Genomic DNA, 16,024 nt, shown 5'->3' on the forward strand with positions numbered 1-16,024 from the left:
ATAAATAAAAAAAAAAAAAGGAATATAAACATTGCAAAACGGACCCTAAGTGTGCATTTCCCAACTTTTGACACTTGAATGTCCCCCATGCCAAGTTTTAATAATCCAGGTATTTGCCTCTCCTTTTAGGCCTAACACATCTTCATCTACTAGATTTGGATCAATGGGGTAAATTTTATTCTCTATTAATTCATTATTCTTATTTTGTTCTTTATGTGTAATTGATATCAGTAGTCTTAATTTTGGACCACCGGAGAGTCATTTTAAAGTAATTTGATTCTGGCAAAAGGACTAAGCCAATCATGATTTTGTTATTAATTGCAAAGTCAAAGTCTAAAGTGTTTTTTCATCTTTTAAATTTAATAGATTTATATAATGACATTAATGATTTCTTTTTAGTAGGTGGTTTTTTGGTCATATTTATGAAAATTGATTGTGTGAACCCCTTAAAATTTTATCTCTCAATTTAAGCTTGCAATAGAAAAACATAAATAAAAAAGAAAATGGGTGAGATGAAACTATATGAAAAGTCAACTGGTTTCATCACAAAATGAGCCATCATTAGTTGACCGTCACTCCGTCACCAGATGTAGGACGGAGTGACGGAGCGACGGTCAACTAAGCCGCACTCTTTTTTTTATGGACTGAAAATTCCAGAAAAGCTCATGGATAAATTATTGATCCAATTGGGCACGCAAGCAAGGCCACTTGACACGGTCTCTAGTATATACGTTCTTGCCTACTTCCTCATACACCAACCTACTTATCAATGACGCACGATGACCGTCATCGCAATAATTCGAACTTCTTTCGAGCTCTGACTTTCAAGAGCAACAAAGCCTGCGGTTGGAGGCGATCGTTCGACCAAATAAAGCTTGACCGATTCAAATTGAAAGTGACTGCTACTCTCAATAAATAACCGTGCACGCTCATCCTTCGTTGGCATAATTCGCAATTTGCATCTTCTCATGCACCACCCCTCCGTACAAATTCTAGCCATTTCCTCACGAACGAGCCCCAAAGCATAGTGCACAAACCAAGCATTAGTCCTCATGGAAAGCCAAGTGAGGTTTTCGAGTTGCCGAGGCGTGGCGTTTGAGATCAAGCCTCATGCAGATCCATTTGCCATCGCCACCCCTCGGATAGCTCCCGAGATGCCCAACCACGGAAGCAAAAGGTCTTGGCTTCCATGGGGCTCGTCTAGGATAGCTCCGTCGTCGCTGATCCAGCGATCGACGAGCAAAGCAAGTAGTCACTTTTGCGACCTTGACCTCCAAGACGACAACGACGAACAAAATGATGTCCTTTCGGAAACGCTCGAGGAAGGCACTTTCATCGAGCCTGAAAAACACGCGGAGAGAAAGCGAGCCGAAATGGCCTCAAAGATCGACCCGCCTCCCTCGAAGCCCGCCCGAGGCCATGAGTCGTCGAGGCTGTCGGTCATACTCCTCGACCAAGGGCTGTTCACGGTGTACAAGCGGCTATTCGTCGTTTGCTTGACCCTAAATGTTGTTTCCCTGGTCCTTGCAGCGACTGGACACTTCCCTTATGCGAGGAACCGAGCCGCCCTCTTCTCCATCGCCAACATCTTCGCGCTCACCCTGTGCCGGAGCGAGGCCGTCTTGCGCGTCGCCTTCTGGCTGGCTGTGAAGCTACTCGGCCACTGGTGGGTCCCGCTCTTCGCCAAGACCGCCGTGACCTCTCTCCTTCAGAGCCTCGGTGGGATCCACAGCGGGTGCGGCGTCTCGTCCCTTGTGTGGCTGGTCTACGCCCTAGTCCTAACCCTCAAGGACCGGGACAACACGTCACCCGAGATAATTGGGGTCGCGTCGGCGATCCTCGCTCTCATCGCCCTGTCTTCACTTGCGGCGTTCCCACTCGTGCGCCACCTGCACCACAACGTGTTCGAGCGGACACACCGCTTCGCGGGTTGGTCGGCCCTTGGCCTTCTCTGGGGGTTCGTCATCCTCACCATCGCCTACGACCCAAGGACGAAGAGTTACAAGAGGGACGAGTTGGGGTCGAGGTTGGTGAGGCAACAAGAGTTTTGGTTCACGGTGGGGATTACGGTTTTGATAATAATACCGTGGGTGACGGTGAGGAGAGTGCCCGTCAAGGTGTCTTCTCCTTCTGGCCATGCCTCCATAATCAAGTTCCAAGGGGGAGTCAAAGCAGGTATATATTGATTCGAATTTTATCCAACTGCAAACATTCTTGATGTTAGTTTTTTTTCCTTCTGAATGGACCCTAGGCTATTTAATCTTTGATTTTAGACGTCAAGGTTTCAAATTGTAAATTTTCGTTTCATAAGTCAATCGTACATATTTTTCAATAATAAATATCTTATCTAGAATGAGGATTTTTGGGGTAAGTTAATGTAAATGAAATGGCAGAGTTTCTTAACATAATACATTTTTTCTCCGTCTCTACATCAATAAGATTTTCAAAGAATCCATCTTCTCTTAATATTTTTCTAGCAAAATAGGATATTCACTGTTGGCCCACATAATGAAAATTTCATATGTAGTTTATTTACAAAGATCTCAACGCACTAATTGAAATATTGCTCCATTATAATATGCTCTAATCAAGTTTTTACAATATATGAAACTAATGTTTCATGCTGAATTCAAGTTGAGGTTGAAACTTCATATAATTGCCAAAACTTGGGCTTGCACCAATTCTAATATCTCCGGTAACTCAAATCTGTCTGTAGTTTTCTTAGATTGGGAATTCATATTTGGATTTCTTTTTTTGACCAAAAGTTTATATTTGGACTTTGAATGTGCGTACTTTTCCAACTACAGGCATCTTGGGTCGGATCAGCCCATCCCCGCTATCCGAGTGGCATGCCTTTGGCATCATCTCCGACGGCAAGGATGAACACATGATGCTTGCTGGAGCTGTTGGCGACTTCACGAAATCCCTCGTCGCCAACCCGCCAGCCCACCTCTGGGTCCGCCAGGTCCACTTTGCTGGCTTACCCTACCTTGTCAACATGTACGGCCGGGTCCTTCTGGTTGCCACCGGCTCCGGCATTTGTGTCTTCCTATCATTCCTACTCCAACCTTGCAAAGCAAGCGTTTGCGTGCTATGGGTGGCCAAGAACGTGGAGCAAAACTTTGGCAAGGAGATCAAGGAGATGGTTAGCCATCACCCGAGAGACAAGGTTATCGTGCATGACACAGCGGTGCTTGGGCGGCCAAATGTGGCGGAGATGAGTGTGGACGCGGCGAAGAAGTGGGGCGCTGAGGTGGTGATCGTCACGAGCAACCCTGAGGGAAGTAGGGACGTGGTGAACGCATGCAAGAACGAAGGGATCGCCGCTTTTGGTCCCATTTGGGATTCTTGAGTAGATTAATCATACATATCGTATGTCTAATTTGCGTCCTCCACATATTATCTAAGCTTGGATTGCATTGTAAACTAATGGTGGAATTGAAATGAAGCACCCACCTTGGTTTGGTGGTATGCTTTTCCTTGATAGATTCAAGGTTCTATAAATTAAGACTTGCTATGTATGTTTAAGAACTTACGTGAAATGCAAGTGATAATTGCATATCACATTTGCTCGTTACCGTTATCATTAGAGATATTATTAAGCGTTAACCTTTAATAATAGGGGTTTGATGAGTTACTTGTTTGCATTGTTTCTCTAAGGTAATGTTCTCAATTTCGCCAACGAGACATAACATAAATGATAGACACATTCATCTGCTGCTTAACCATTAAGTAATCCTATGGAGCTGAACTGTTTAACTATACAGTCATGATACTTAACCCTTAACTATGCTGGTAGATTCATTGCCTTGTATGCATTTTAGACAATAACGGCATACTAAAATTCATCGTTGTGATTTGCTGCTATTATGATTGCCTAATCGTCCACTGTCATAGATGCTTAATGCCTAAATGGGTTGGCCTGACGGCTGACAATTTCAATGAGAATACTAGGCACAATTAACTTTCATCATGTACAATACGGAAAAATATGAGAAAATATCGATTTGATATAGACAAATAGGGAGTAAATTTGAAAGCATCATGCTTCGTTACTCTGGAAATGTGCAAGTAACCCTTCAATTGACGCGACTATCCGAATGCATTTTTATGATCATTTGGCTCAAAAAAAAAAAAAACTCTCAATTTTATACTGTTACTTATCTAAACTATTCTAGACATCGCGAAATGTATTCATCAATTTATGGCTTTTGTATATTTATTGGTAAAAACCTGGGGAAGTTTAATTGCAATCAAATATGGGTTGACTTCGTCTTGCGGTAACTGCTGTCAGGCAGATGCCGTCTTCCTTTGGTTGCTGGAAAAAAGAAACCAGATTTTTTACTTTGCAAATAATTTGGATGGTTCTTAGTCTCCAAATGGAATAGAATATAATGGATTTAACGTGCGACTATCTGGGGAAAAATTGGGCTGTCCAGACAAATCTTTGGAGTAAATCGACTGCCAACTGCTCGTCATCATGATGGAAAGAGACATTGGGAATCAAATGATGTTTAAAGTACACCTTTTTTAAAATTGTTTGACTCCTAAGATTGGTACTAGCAAGGCCAAATGGAAATCTAATCGGTATCACGACGTCATCGAGCCATGTTTACCAGATCTAACATCTTGGAGAGACCATATCCGAAATTCTCTGAATAGAATATATATTAATTCTCTTTCTCCGAAAACATTTCGTAAAAATACGCTATAACCATTATTTCTATTTAGATATGTCATGAAGCCCTACCATATTTCTAATTTCCTTAGGTTCACAAACATTTATTAATATCATCATACTAAATTGTCGCACTCCAATTTTCAATTCAAACCCTAAGGATTGAAAGAAAAAGACAAAAAAAGAAACATAATAATTAAGGTCGGAGTGGAGGAGATATGAAGCCCCCGTAGATCAACCTTTTGGCGATGTGATGATAGGCAGACTCGGTCAGGTGAATCCCATCCCAATTGGCGAAAGCCGATGGATCTCTGCAAGCAGTCGAGCCGGTATGGCCGCACCTTGCTGAATTATTGAAGTTAAATGGACCGCCTCCTCCACAGCAAGCCCTTAGTGTCCCTCCATAAAAGCCTGTGCAGATGCACTCATTTATGCATGAACAAATTAATCGCATGGTCTTCAATAATTGTAAAGTGTATCTTCATTTATATCACGACAAGACTTTCGAACAAATTATGTAAGTCTATATGTGTTCATGTCAACGACATCAACCAAATCGTCATGATGTTATCATGTCATTTGGGGTATTTCATGAAATAAAAGAATTACTGGGTTTTTTCTTCCCCCAAAATGTACGGGAGTTTCAAATTAACTTTTTTTTTTTTATCTATTTTAGATTTGGCTTTTAATTTAGGACCCAAAAGACACGGTACTCAGTTAAGGAGTTCCCATGTACTCAAATACAGCTAATGAGGCATGTTCCGATAATTATTTTTTATGCATAATACGAGGAAAAATAGTGGATTTTTTTTTTTTTTTTGGTAAATATATATATAAACTCTTGCGACACTCTTTAACAAATCAACATAAAAATGGAGCGAGAAAGCAAGTTGGTAGGTAAGCTGCCACCCACTTCTTAGCATATTAACAATGTAATTCTGGCACTTCATTAATATACATTGCCAAATGCCTATATGTGAAGAGATCTAACACCTAACTCTACATGAGAGATATTGATTAAGGACAAGAAACTTCCCAAGGCAACAAGTTGGATGAAGGAATAAAATTCAACCGGTTTTGGAGCATCTTAACAAGCAAAAGGAGCAGTAATTGCCAGTCATCAAATGCCTGACCAAAATAATTGCTGATATCATGTCGAACTATGACAACCACATTCGATCGACATTTTCATGTCTGGGGTGAGACTTGTGGAGAAAAACCAACCTAAGAAAGGAAAGACTTTACGTTTTATTTGATGGAATTGAATTGCAATTTGGGAAATGAGGGTCATTATACTCATACTACTTGAGATCTCTATGTATCACTCTCATCAATATTCTCTTTTTCCCTTTCACTTCCTTTTTTGCCAAACATTGGTTCCGATGTCGTACGTTATTATTCATATTTTCTTACGAGGAAAAGAAAAACGCCGGAACAACATTCAAGCTCAAAGTTTCACCTAAAATTCCATGAAGAGTCCAGTCCATATTCGTTATAGCATAAATTATAAACATATATTACTAAGCCATGTGCAAAGTAGTAATTTTAATTGGCTGAAAGCACAATCTTGGAAGAATTTTAGTTAATTTTCCAAAAAAATAAAATATCACCTTTATTCATTTATTAAAGAATTCCTAATTTTTTAGCACTTGTTTGCCGTTTGTCTTCGTCAAAGTGAAAGACGAGAGTGACTTTTTCCTTATAAAGTTACGTATTTTGCTTAAAGTTCATATAAGTAAAGGTACGGAAAGAACTAAGCCGATTTGGGGTGAGCCAGTTCTGGCTTAGCACAAATTTCCTTTGCTTCTACTTTTAAAGAATTAAAATTGATTAGTTGTTATATATCCGACCTCAAAAATATTTTTTTTGTGAGAATTCAACCACTTTTGAACTCAACCCATGTTGATACATTAATTCTCGGTCATTTATTTATGATATTATTTAAAGTCCTAAGAGCATAAATAATGTATTCTACATTATTTATATGTTCATATCATTATATCTTTTTTATTTTTTATTTTTAAAAATTAGTCTGCATTGGTTTGAGCAATTTCGGGTCTAAACATTAAATCCAAAGGCCCGAACAAACCCAAAGGAAAAAAAAAAAAAAAAAACATAGGGCAAGCCTGAAAAGTCTGGCCAATCTGGTTTGGCCTTTCGGACACTTGATTTCCCTAGATTGTAAGATACTGATATTTAACAGGAAAAAAAAAAAGACAAAAAAAATCTCAAATTATGCCCATTGTAACACATTGACCATGAACTGTTTTTGACATAGAAACCATCAAACTATGCTCATTGTGACACTTTTACCCTAAACTTTTTTTTGTGACATAAAAATCCCTAAACTTAAATCTACATAACACACTTATCTTTCATTAAGGTTTTGTCAAATGATTTTTCAGTAGAACAACGTTGTTTTTATTTATGTTAATGCCGCTTACTTTTGAGAGTCGATATAGGTAGAATTTTAATCATGCTCATTGACAAAACATTGACAATTGATAAATGTGTCACATAGGTACACGATTGGGATTTTTGGTGTCACAAAAAAAATTTTGTAGGATAAATATGTCACTATAGGCATAGTTTGGAGTTTTCAGTGGCTTTGCCTATTCAATATTAGGAGACAGTCTAGTGGATATCATGTTATATCACCTGGACCTGCACTCCATCACTAAATCATGTTTTAAGGTTTGGCTTCATTATACAGGTCCATCATACTTGTCATTCCAATCTTAATTGTTCTTTGTGATTAAGCACAATGTTAACTCTAGAGGTAAAGGGAGAAAATTGAGGGGTAAAAGAAGAAAAAAAAATTGGCTTTCATTTGATGTATAGGCAACGTAAAAGTCATCTATAATTATATAACTCGCTTGTAGAGAAGTTAAATATCTACATTAAAGAATGATGATGAATATGATATGTGGAAAGTAAAGGTCATACATGTATGGTTCATTACAAGTTATTAGTTCAAGCAAAAGATATGCGTTGACGATGAAATCTGAAAGGGAACAAGCTAGGTGAAAAGAAGGCGTACCGTAGTGTTTGGGAGTGTGATAGATAGGCAAGGCGGCACCATAATAATCAGCATACATGATTCTTGCATGAGGGTATTGTTCTCTCAGATTTTGCAATTCTTGCTTGAGATAGTTATTGTGATACTTGGCGAAAACATTATAAGCCTTGAGGCATCCGGTTCCCGGATCGTAGGCTGATTTGTCAGGGCTGTGAAATAAAGTCAAATAAACTGCGGAGCAGCCTACCGGCAAGTTTCCCGGCACCACCAGATTCACAGCCCCTTCTTCTATCAGCATCTGTCATTGCGAGAATCCAACCTTAAACTCATACTGAGAAGAAATTTTCAAACCACATGCTCATTGATGATACGTGATGATTCAGAGTGATCCTAAAATTAGTGCCGTTGCTCCATTGATGAACATAATTCAGATTGCTTTCGTGTTAGATACATGTGAAAAAAATCAAGTAAGTTTGTGGGACTTACACCGACGGCACGAGTGATTGCTCCAACCACTAGCGGTACCAAAGCATGGAGCTGTTTAATGCTTGCACCGACAAAGGAGGGATAGTTGTAGTCATTTCCACCTATCTCCCCCACCAGAAACAGGGACCTGTTGAAGTACTCATCACATTCTGCATCCCAAAAATAGATTTACCATCAAAGATTTATCAAGGAGGCGAGATAAAGGAACATATTTACGTGCAATTTGATAAATTATGGCACTTCTTTCCAAAAGTCGCAGAAGGGGGCGATGGCCAGCACCAGCTCGTCCTTCGGTCCATCATTGATTCATATCTCTATCACTAACCTACAAAACGAACCCTACACACGTCCACTTTTTACTTTTCATAGCTATTTCCCCAAAAATGTGTCAGACGATACATAATGCATGCATTAAATTACGTTTCTTTTTTTATAAAGACAGCATTGGTCCGTGATATGTTGGATCCCATAACCTTTTCTATCCGATTTGGTCCCCTAATGATAGTCCTTCTGATCGTTCGGTTCTTGATATCAAAATATATGTAGAATTGCTGGAGTGGACCGCCAGCCAGGCATTTACTGGACTAAAAGTGATAATGTAGAACAAAATGAATAAATAAATAAATAAATAAATATATATATATATATATATATATAGAAAGAAATTTAAGATCGATCATATGAATTGCTGGAGTGGACCGCCACCCAGGCATTTACTGGACTAAGATAGAATTTTACGTTGTTTGGTGGTGCAGAGAGACGACTTCAAATTCTTGAACCAGCGAAGCTGAACACTCAACGAGTCATTGGTCCACATCAGTGGCCCAATCTTCTTAGCATAGAAGAATGATGAGTCGAGTGCTGTGGCACCAGCAACTGCGAAGTTCACTCCCGTACGGACGTGTGGGCCTTTGGCTACTGCGAGGTATGGTGGAAGATGAGGCAGTCCAAATGCTTCAGCTGCATTCTCGTATTTTCACATTCATCATGAGAAGAAAAATACTTCATTAGTAGCACAGAAAATGAAAATTCCTGCCAGAAAACCTGGAGTTGGACGGTATTCGTTTATCGCATCAATAGTAGGAATGATAGCTATACAAAGCTGTCGAAAAAAGCGATTACATAAGCCGGATGATCTTTGGACATAATGCTGAAACTATTTTCATATGAGATAGCAGTGGAGTAACGTGCTGTTGAATTATCAGGTCAATCGTTTTTCCTTAGAAACCTGAGCTACTAAGAAATGGAACAAAAATGCATTTATAGCAGAGGACATAATATGAGTGAAATGCATTTACAGCAAAGAACATAATATCAGTGATCGAAGATATACAGAAGTAATTAAAGAGAGCACGGAATACCTATGAAATCGACAATGAGGCGTCCATCCGAACATCGACCGGTCGCGTGGCGGAAAAAAGTCTCGCCATAAGGGAGCTTCCCGATGACCGGAAATGCGAGTGCCCCAGAACGGAGGAAGTTTCCGGTGTCACTTAGAGAGTCGCCGAAGTTGAAGATTGCCTCGTAGCGACCGGGGCTTGACAAAATGGGATCCGAAGAGAGGCAGAAGAGCAAGAAGAAGACTAGTATCTTCATGGCTTTCATGTCGAGCAATTCTAGAGAATTCTGCTTAGGGTCGACCTTGAGCCCTTTTGTCATCTCATGGAGCAACCTCACGAACCCAATTTAGGGATTGGAGTTTGGGCAGGTGAAGCATCAATTGCTCATCTTGCGGTTTCAACAAGAAATGGCGCCTTTCATTAAATGGTGCGGGGAGACACCTAGGGTCTCTTATTATTACACAGATGACGAGGACAAATTTTCAGTACTCATCCATTATATTTACGTCAGCTGCGGTCGTCCCCCAAGAGTCATGAATTGTCTTTATTATTTTCGTCGTCATTACAACAACTTTCAGCGTGTTTGGTAATTAACTTGAATGAACAAGAACGACGTACCCAAAAGCGCCTCCGTCTATATCAGCCTCTTAATTTTTGCCTCGGAAGTCCATGTGTGTTTTTCCGGTTGTGCAGAAGTATGGCCATGCACACCGAGTGCGATGCTCATGTGAATCCGGCGACATCCGGTTGAACGGTGGCCAACATTACCACCGCAGGTATATGAATTGAAACACCGAGTTGTATATGTAGACTAAAATTGGATGATTTGGGGATAATTGCATCTTATGAACATTTTCCGATTTTGCAACGACTTTCCTTGACTTTGTTCTTTGGGTCCAATCGAGTCCACCAATTGAATTTGTGCACTTTGATCCTCTAGTTTTATGTGGCGCAATCAAAACCTTAACTTTCTTGATTCATGCACTCATGTGCTTTTTTTGGCCGTTGTAACTAATATTGTCAAATCATGATTTATGTTCTTCTTGTTTTTTCTGTGTTAATATATCATTTTCTTTTCTTTTCTTGGTCTCATACATAATGCTGTGTCATTAGAGTGGTTGACCGAAGGATATAATTGAACTAGTTGAGAAAGTTAGGTGTGGCACAGAATAATATTAGAGGATTAAATGGTAGAAGTATAAAAAGTTAGAGGTCATGATTGAATAAAATGAAAGTCAAGAGATCAATCGCACATCCATCAAAACTCAATAGATTATATTTGTACTTAACCTATAACAATAATAGGGAAAATTATTAGAAAAGTTTTAATCTTATTGTATTTGTATCAATTTAGTACTAAATGTTTTAATGGTGTCAATTTAATTCTAAATCTTTTGATTTGACGTCAATTCAGTCCTAAACCTTTTAATGGTGCCAATTTAGTTCTAGACCTTTTGAATTGGTGTTAATTCAATCTTAAACATTTTGATTTGATTTCAATTCAGTCTTTTTGATCAGTTTTGGCTAGATTTTGCTGACATGGACACCGGTTTACTTACATGATACCACTAGCACTAATGTGAATAATTTTTAATAATATTTAATAATGTTTAGATTTTTTATTAATTTTCAATTTGTTTCTATTTTTTTTCTTTTTTTCTCTCTCATTCAATTCTACTTCCGCTAGTCGATGGCCAGCTGGTAGGTGATGGCTAACCCTTGCCTAGTCCAAGGCAACCTCATTAGGCATTGCCTGGGCAAATGTGACCCCCACGAGGTTGCCCTAGCCTAGGTGAGGGCCTGCCTCACTAGATTTGGCTTGTGCAAAGCCGACCCTAGCCTAGGTGAGGGCAGCTTGCTCACTGGGCATTACCTTCGCATGGGCGACACCTAGCAAGGCTGCCCTGGCCTAGGCGAGGGCCAACCTCATCGACATTTGACAAGGGAAGCCTTTGTTGAGGTCGCCCTCACCCAAGTGAGGGTCTGCCTCACCCAAGCCAAATCGGGTGAGGCTGGCCATCACCTGTCGACCAGCCACCACCTAAAGGAAGAAGAAGGGAGGAGAGAGAGAGAGAAAAAGAAAGAAAAAAGAAGAAGAAAAAAATCAAAATAAAAAATTGAAAATTACTAAAATATTATTAAAAATTGTCAATGTCTATACCAATGGTGCCATACAAGTCGGTGAAGTCCACATCAGCAAAATCTGGCCAAAATTAGTTGGAATGACTTAATTGACATAAAGTTAAAAGGTTTAGGATTAAATTGATACAATTAAGTATTTTGAACTAAATTGGCACCAAGTCAAAAAGTTTAGGGCTAAACTAATATCGTTAAGGGTTTAGGACTTGTCACAACCTAACATCGATTGAACTACCTAGAGTTTGACTAATGGATTACTAAGCCTAAACTTAGCTCTTCCAAGCTCATACCAATTCGTAAGTTAAGTTCAAGTTATTTAATGTGCAAATGAATTTTAGCTAGGAATTGCCACTAATCTATTTCTTGGTGAGTTAATTAGAAATCCCAGTAAAGTAACATGAGAATTACTTTAATGCACTTTTGGTACTTTTTCTCTTTTATTTAAAAAAAAAAATTTGTTTTGCAAGCAAGTTGCATTGATTTTAATTTACACCCTAATATGTGAGGTGATCAGACGGGTGCACAACCATTATTTAGCAATCAATAATCAAAGCATTAAATGAATTGCGAAGAAATGAGAGAATTACTCATCTTGAAGCAATGAAAAGATCTATAGTGTTAGTTAGAAAACCACATTAATAACCTAGATATGATATCTAATTAGCACGCAGTTTCACTCAAAAGTTTTTTTATTTTATTTTATAGGTTTTCTCTTATTTAAGTGAAACTTAGTCTACATGGAATGCAATGCAATGACACACCAAAATGTCTAACTAAAATGAAATGTAACATGCAAACTATTATGCAAACTATATGACACGTATTAGTTATTTAACATAATCTAATGACATGAAAATATTAAATACAACTATCCTAATAACGCACTTAAATAATCCTAAACATGCAATGACTAGATGACGTGGAAGGGATGGCCTAATTCTAAGTGGCACAAGCATGATATTTTTTATGTTTTCTTTTTCTTTCTTTTTTATAAAATTCGAAATTAAAAAATACCCAATAATTGAACATGCAATTTGAATTAATGAAAGAAAAATTAACATCCTAAATTAATATTTTTGGTGTTTTTTATTTCAAAAATTTGGAATAAATAAATTGCCTAATCTAAATATGTAAACCATCCTAAAACAAGCGGTATTCTAACGATCCAAATGAAAAAATATTTCTTTTTTTAGTTTTCTTTTATGGGAGCAAAATTAATTCAAACAAAGGCATCAAGAACTATAGGGCAACAAATCAACAATATATCATCTATGTCTGTTTAATTTTAAAAATAAATTAACGAATTATATCTCGGCTTATTTGGAAATCAAATTAGATAAGATTTTCACTGAATTCGAATATTGGCTTCCAAATTCAGATCTTCGAACAGCTACTCGCAAGTCGACGTGGCGGTGCTTGGTGAGGCTCACGGTGAGGTGGCTCGATGGTGCTCATCTGGCTAAAGAATATACAGCCATGAATTGAAGATGCCAAACAATTAAACTAAACTTGCAACAATGGGAGTGTGGGTAGTTGATCAAAAGAAATCTGCAAGGTGACAAAATTGGGCACCACAAACTGTTGACAGTGCGACCGTGACCGATATAGTCGCTGTGGAGGAGCTCTGGTGTGGTTCGGATCCGAGAGAGAGAGAGAAGAAGCGGTAGTCTTCTTTCTGCTCGCCTTTGTTAACTTCCATAGTCAACACTTGGGGTGTGGTGGCCGCTCAAACGGATGGCAGCTGGGAGGAGGCGTGGCCGCTTGCTGAGCTCCTTGGCTGCCACTTGAAGCCTTCATGCAAGGGACGTGGCTCCTTGGCGTGACTTCTCTGGACGTTGCGTCTTGTTAGTTGACTTCCCTAGTCAACTAAATTTCTTTCTCCCTTCCGTGGCCGCAAGACAAGAAGACAGCCCAAGGGACCCGTTTGGGCGTGAGACATCTTGCATGTCTCATGCAAAGGACGTGCCCCCTTGCATGCAAAGGCCTTCAATTGCTGGCCACCGAAGGAGAGAAGAGACGTGGCTTCCGTTAGTTGACCACATGAGTCAACTAAATGAAAACTTGGTGGCAGCTTGGACGGAGACAGCTCAAGGAGTCCGCCCATGCGTGAAACATCTTGCGTCTCCATGCACGTACGTGGTTGCTGCATGGTCCAGGTCTTCAATTTGGGAATTCGGCTGGCTGAGGAAGGGGAAGAGGGCGTGGCTGCATTCTTGGTCAATCATTCCTTTTGGTTGACTCCCAATTGGACGTGTGCATGGGCTGCTGCATGGCCAACAGAAAGAAATAAAGCATGGCTGAAGATGTGGCCGCTTGCATGGCTACCCAAGGAGAGAAACGGCTGTGGCAGGGCGCACGTAATCCAAGTCTTCAGCTCGGTTGATTGGCGGGGCAGCTCGGGGTTAACGTTTTCCTTCGTAGTTTACCGCATTGGACATGTGCATGGAGACGTCGGATGCTTGCATGAAAAGCTCACTTAGTAAAGTACAAATGCCGGGGATGTTGGTCTCGCGAGTGGTGTTGCGTGAGGAACTTTTAGATGAGGTGCTATCGCGAGAACGTGATGTCTCAGCACGGTGAGGGTGGTGATGAAACACAGGGGCGTAAGTGGTGCCAACAACGTAGTCCAATGACAAACTTGTCAACCCAACATGGACCGTTACGTACTCAAGGTCCTACGAAATCCGGATATCACAGTTGAACAGATCAATCTAACTATGACTTGTTTTCTTGCGTATTATGCATCGATAATCAAACGCAAAATTATTCTTTTTCTGGCTATGGTCCAAACTGGTTTTGGTTATTGGCTCCCACTGGGACATTAATTATATCCCTCGGCCTCATTTTTATCGTAATTTGGGTGGCACCACAAAATTCCAAAACCCCCGTTCGAGGAAGTTTCCAAAAATTAGCTGAGGTTTGAATCCCACGGGCTTTACATATTCACTTATATAAAGGCAAAAAAACAGCACAAGCGTCAAAATTTGGCACAATGAAACATTTAAATACCAAAAATTAGAAAAATACCACTTTTTTTTTGTCGGTCCTATTATATTCCTATTCTACACTTACTCTCAGACTTTTTGCCCTGCCTCTTGCAGAGCGTAGGAGTCGAAACCCACTCTTGAAACTTACGCGTCCTCACCCCATCCCTCCCTAAGAAGGTGGGGATTTGAACCCCTCACCTCTCCCTTCCATATTGGAAGGGTGGCCACTGAGGCGAATTCCAGTGATTAGAAAAATGCCATTTGAGTGCCATTTTTTTTTTAAATGAGACATTAAAATGTCACATTTGGCAAACTCCGCCAAAAATCCTACATGACAATTTTTTATTAATTTTGCTCATTTACATGACTCGCCAAAAGGCTAATTCAGCAAAGAAACACAAAAAATGACATCATTTTAGCGCAATTCGAATTTTAATATATAAATTAATTAATTTAAATTTAAAACCAAATTTTAAAAAAAAAAAAAAAAGAAAAAAAGGAAGAAGATAAATAGTAATCGCAGCCGAGGGGCTAGCCCTCGCCGCTGCCCCACCACTGCCGCCCCGCCGTCATTTGAAAGGTGGAGGGAGAGTCAGCCGGGGTCACCGAGCCCTAACCAAGGGCCGACTAGCGGCAAGGGCCTGTGAGCCCTCGCCTAGATCTGGGGGCAAGGGTCGCCGCTCTCCCCCAAATTTAATGAGAGTCGTCGATCCTCACCGAACAGGGCCAAGAGCCATCATTGGCTGGGACGACCCCTCAGCAGGCGACGGCCCTTAGTTCTACTAGGCAAGGGGTGGTGACCCTCGCTGAATCTGGGGTAAGGTCGCAACCCTTGCCCTAGATCTAGGTGAGAGCTCACGGGCCCTCGTCGCTAGCCGGCTAGGGTCGCCGACCCTTAGCTAGGGCTTAACAACCCCGGCCGACCCTCCCTTGACCTTCCCGACAACAATGGTGAAGGCTCAATCCTCAACTGTCGATTGCTATTCATCTTCCTCCTTCCTTTTTTTTTTTTTCTTTTAAGAAAATTTGGTTTTAAATTTAATTTAACTAGTTTTTATATTAATTATTTACCCACATCAACATCAAAATGACGTCATTTAACACTATTCTAACGACGTTAACGTGCAAAATGACGTCGTTTTACACTTGGCTCAACAAAAAATTGTCATGTTGGCATTTTGATCGGATTTTCTCACCGTTGGCACTTAACTGATCCATTTTGCTCTGATTTTGGCATTTAAGTGTTACTTTCCTAACTTTTGACACTTAAGTGTCTCCCATGCTAAGTTTTGGCGCTCCAAATGTCCCTTGTAATGAGTTAACTACCAAATCGAAAAACCTACCATCGTTCATAATCTATTCCACCAAATCGAAA

At 40.0% G+C, this 16,024-nt stretch overlaps 2 protein-coding genes across 2 annotated transcripts; one reads left to right on the forward strand and one right to left on the reverse strand.

The window, feature by feature from the left end:
• Positions 1-1,052: 1,052 nt before the first annotated feature.
• Positions 1,053-3,352, forward strand: LOC104440920 (adenylate-forming reductase 03009). Its single transcript, XM_039311218.1, has 4 exons — positions 1,053-1,860; positions 1,945-2,175; positions 2,808-3,082; positions 3,143-3,352. Exons 1-4 carry the CDS (start codon positions 1,053-1,055, stop codon positions 3,350-3,352), a joined length of 1,524 nt encoding a protein of 507 aa, XP_039167152.1.
• A 1,341-nt stretch (positions 3,353-4,693) lies between these two features.
• Positions 4,694-9,919, reverse strand: LOC104440921 (GDSL esterase/lipase At5g45910). The gene is made up of 5 exons (XM_010053914.3): positions 9,545-9,919; positions 8,922-9,143; positions 8,184-8,332; positions 7,719-7,995; positions 4,694-5,089 (listed from the first exon to the last, which is right to left on the reverse strand). The coding sequence occupies exons 1-5, from the start codon at positions 9,840-9,842 to the stop codon at positions 4,875-4,877; spliced, it is 1,161 nt and encodes a 386-aa protein (XP_010052216.1). The 5' UTR covers positions 9,843-9,919; the 3' UTR covers positions 4,694-4,874.
• Positions 9,920-16,024: the final 6,105 nt, after the last annotated feature.

The sequence above is a fragment of the Eucalyptus grandis genome, chromosome 4 (genome assembly GCF_016545825.1).
Source record: "Eucalyptus grandis isolate ANBG69807.140 chromosome 4, ASM1654582v1, whole genome shotgun sequence".
Lineage (NCBI taxonomy): Eukaryota > Viridiplantae > Streptophyta > Magnoliopsida > Myrtales > Myrtaceae > Eucalyptus > Eucalyptus grandis.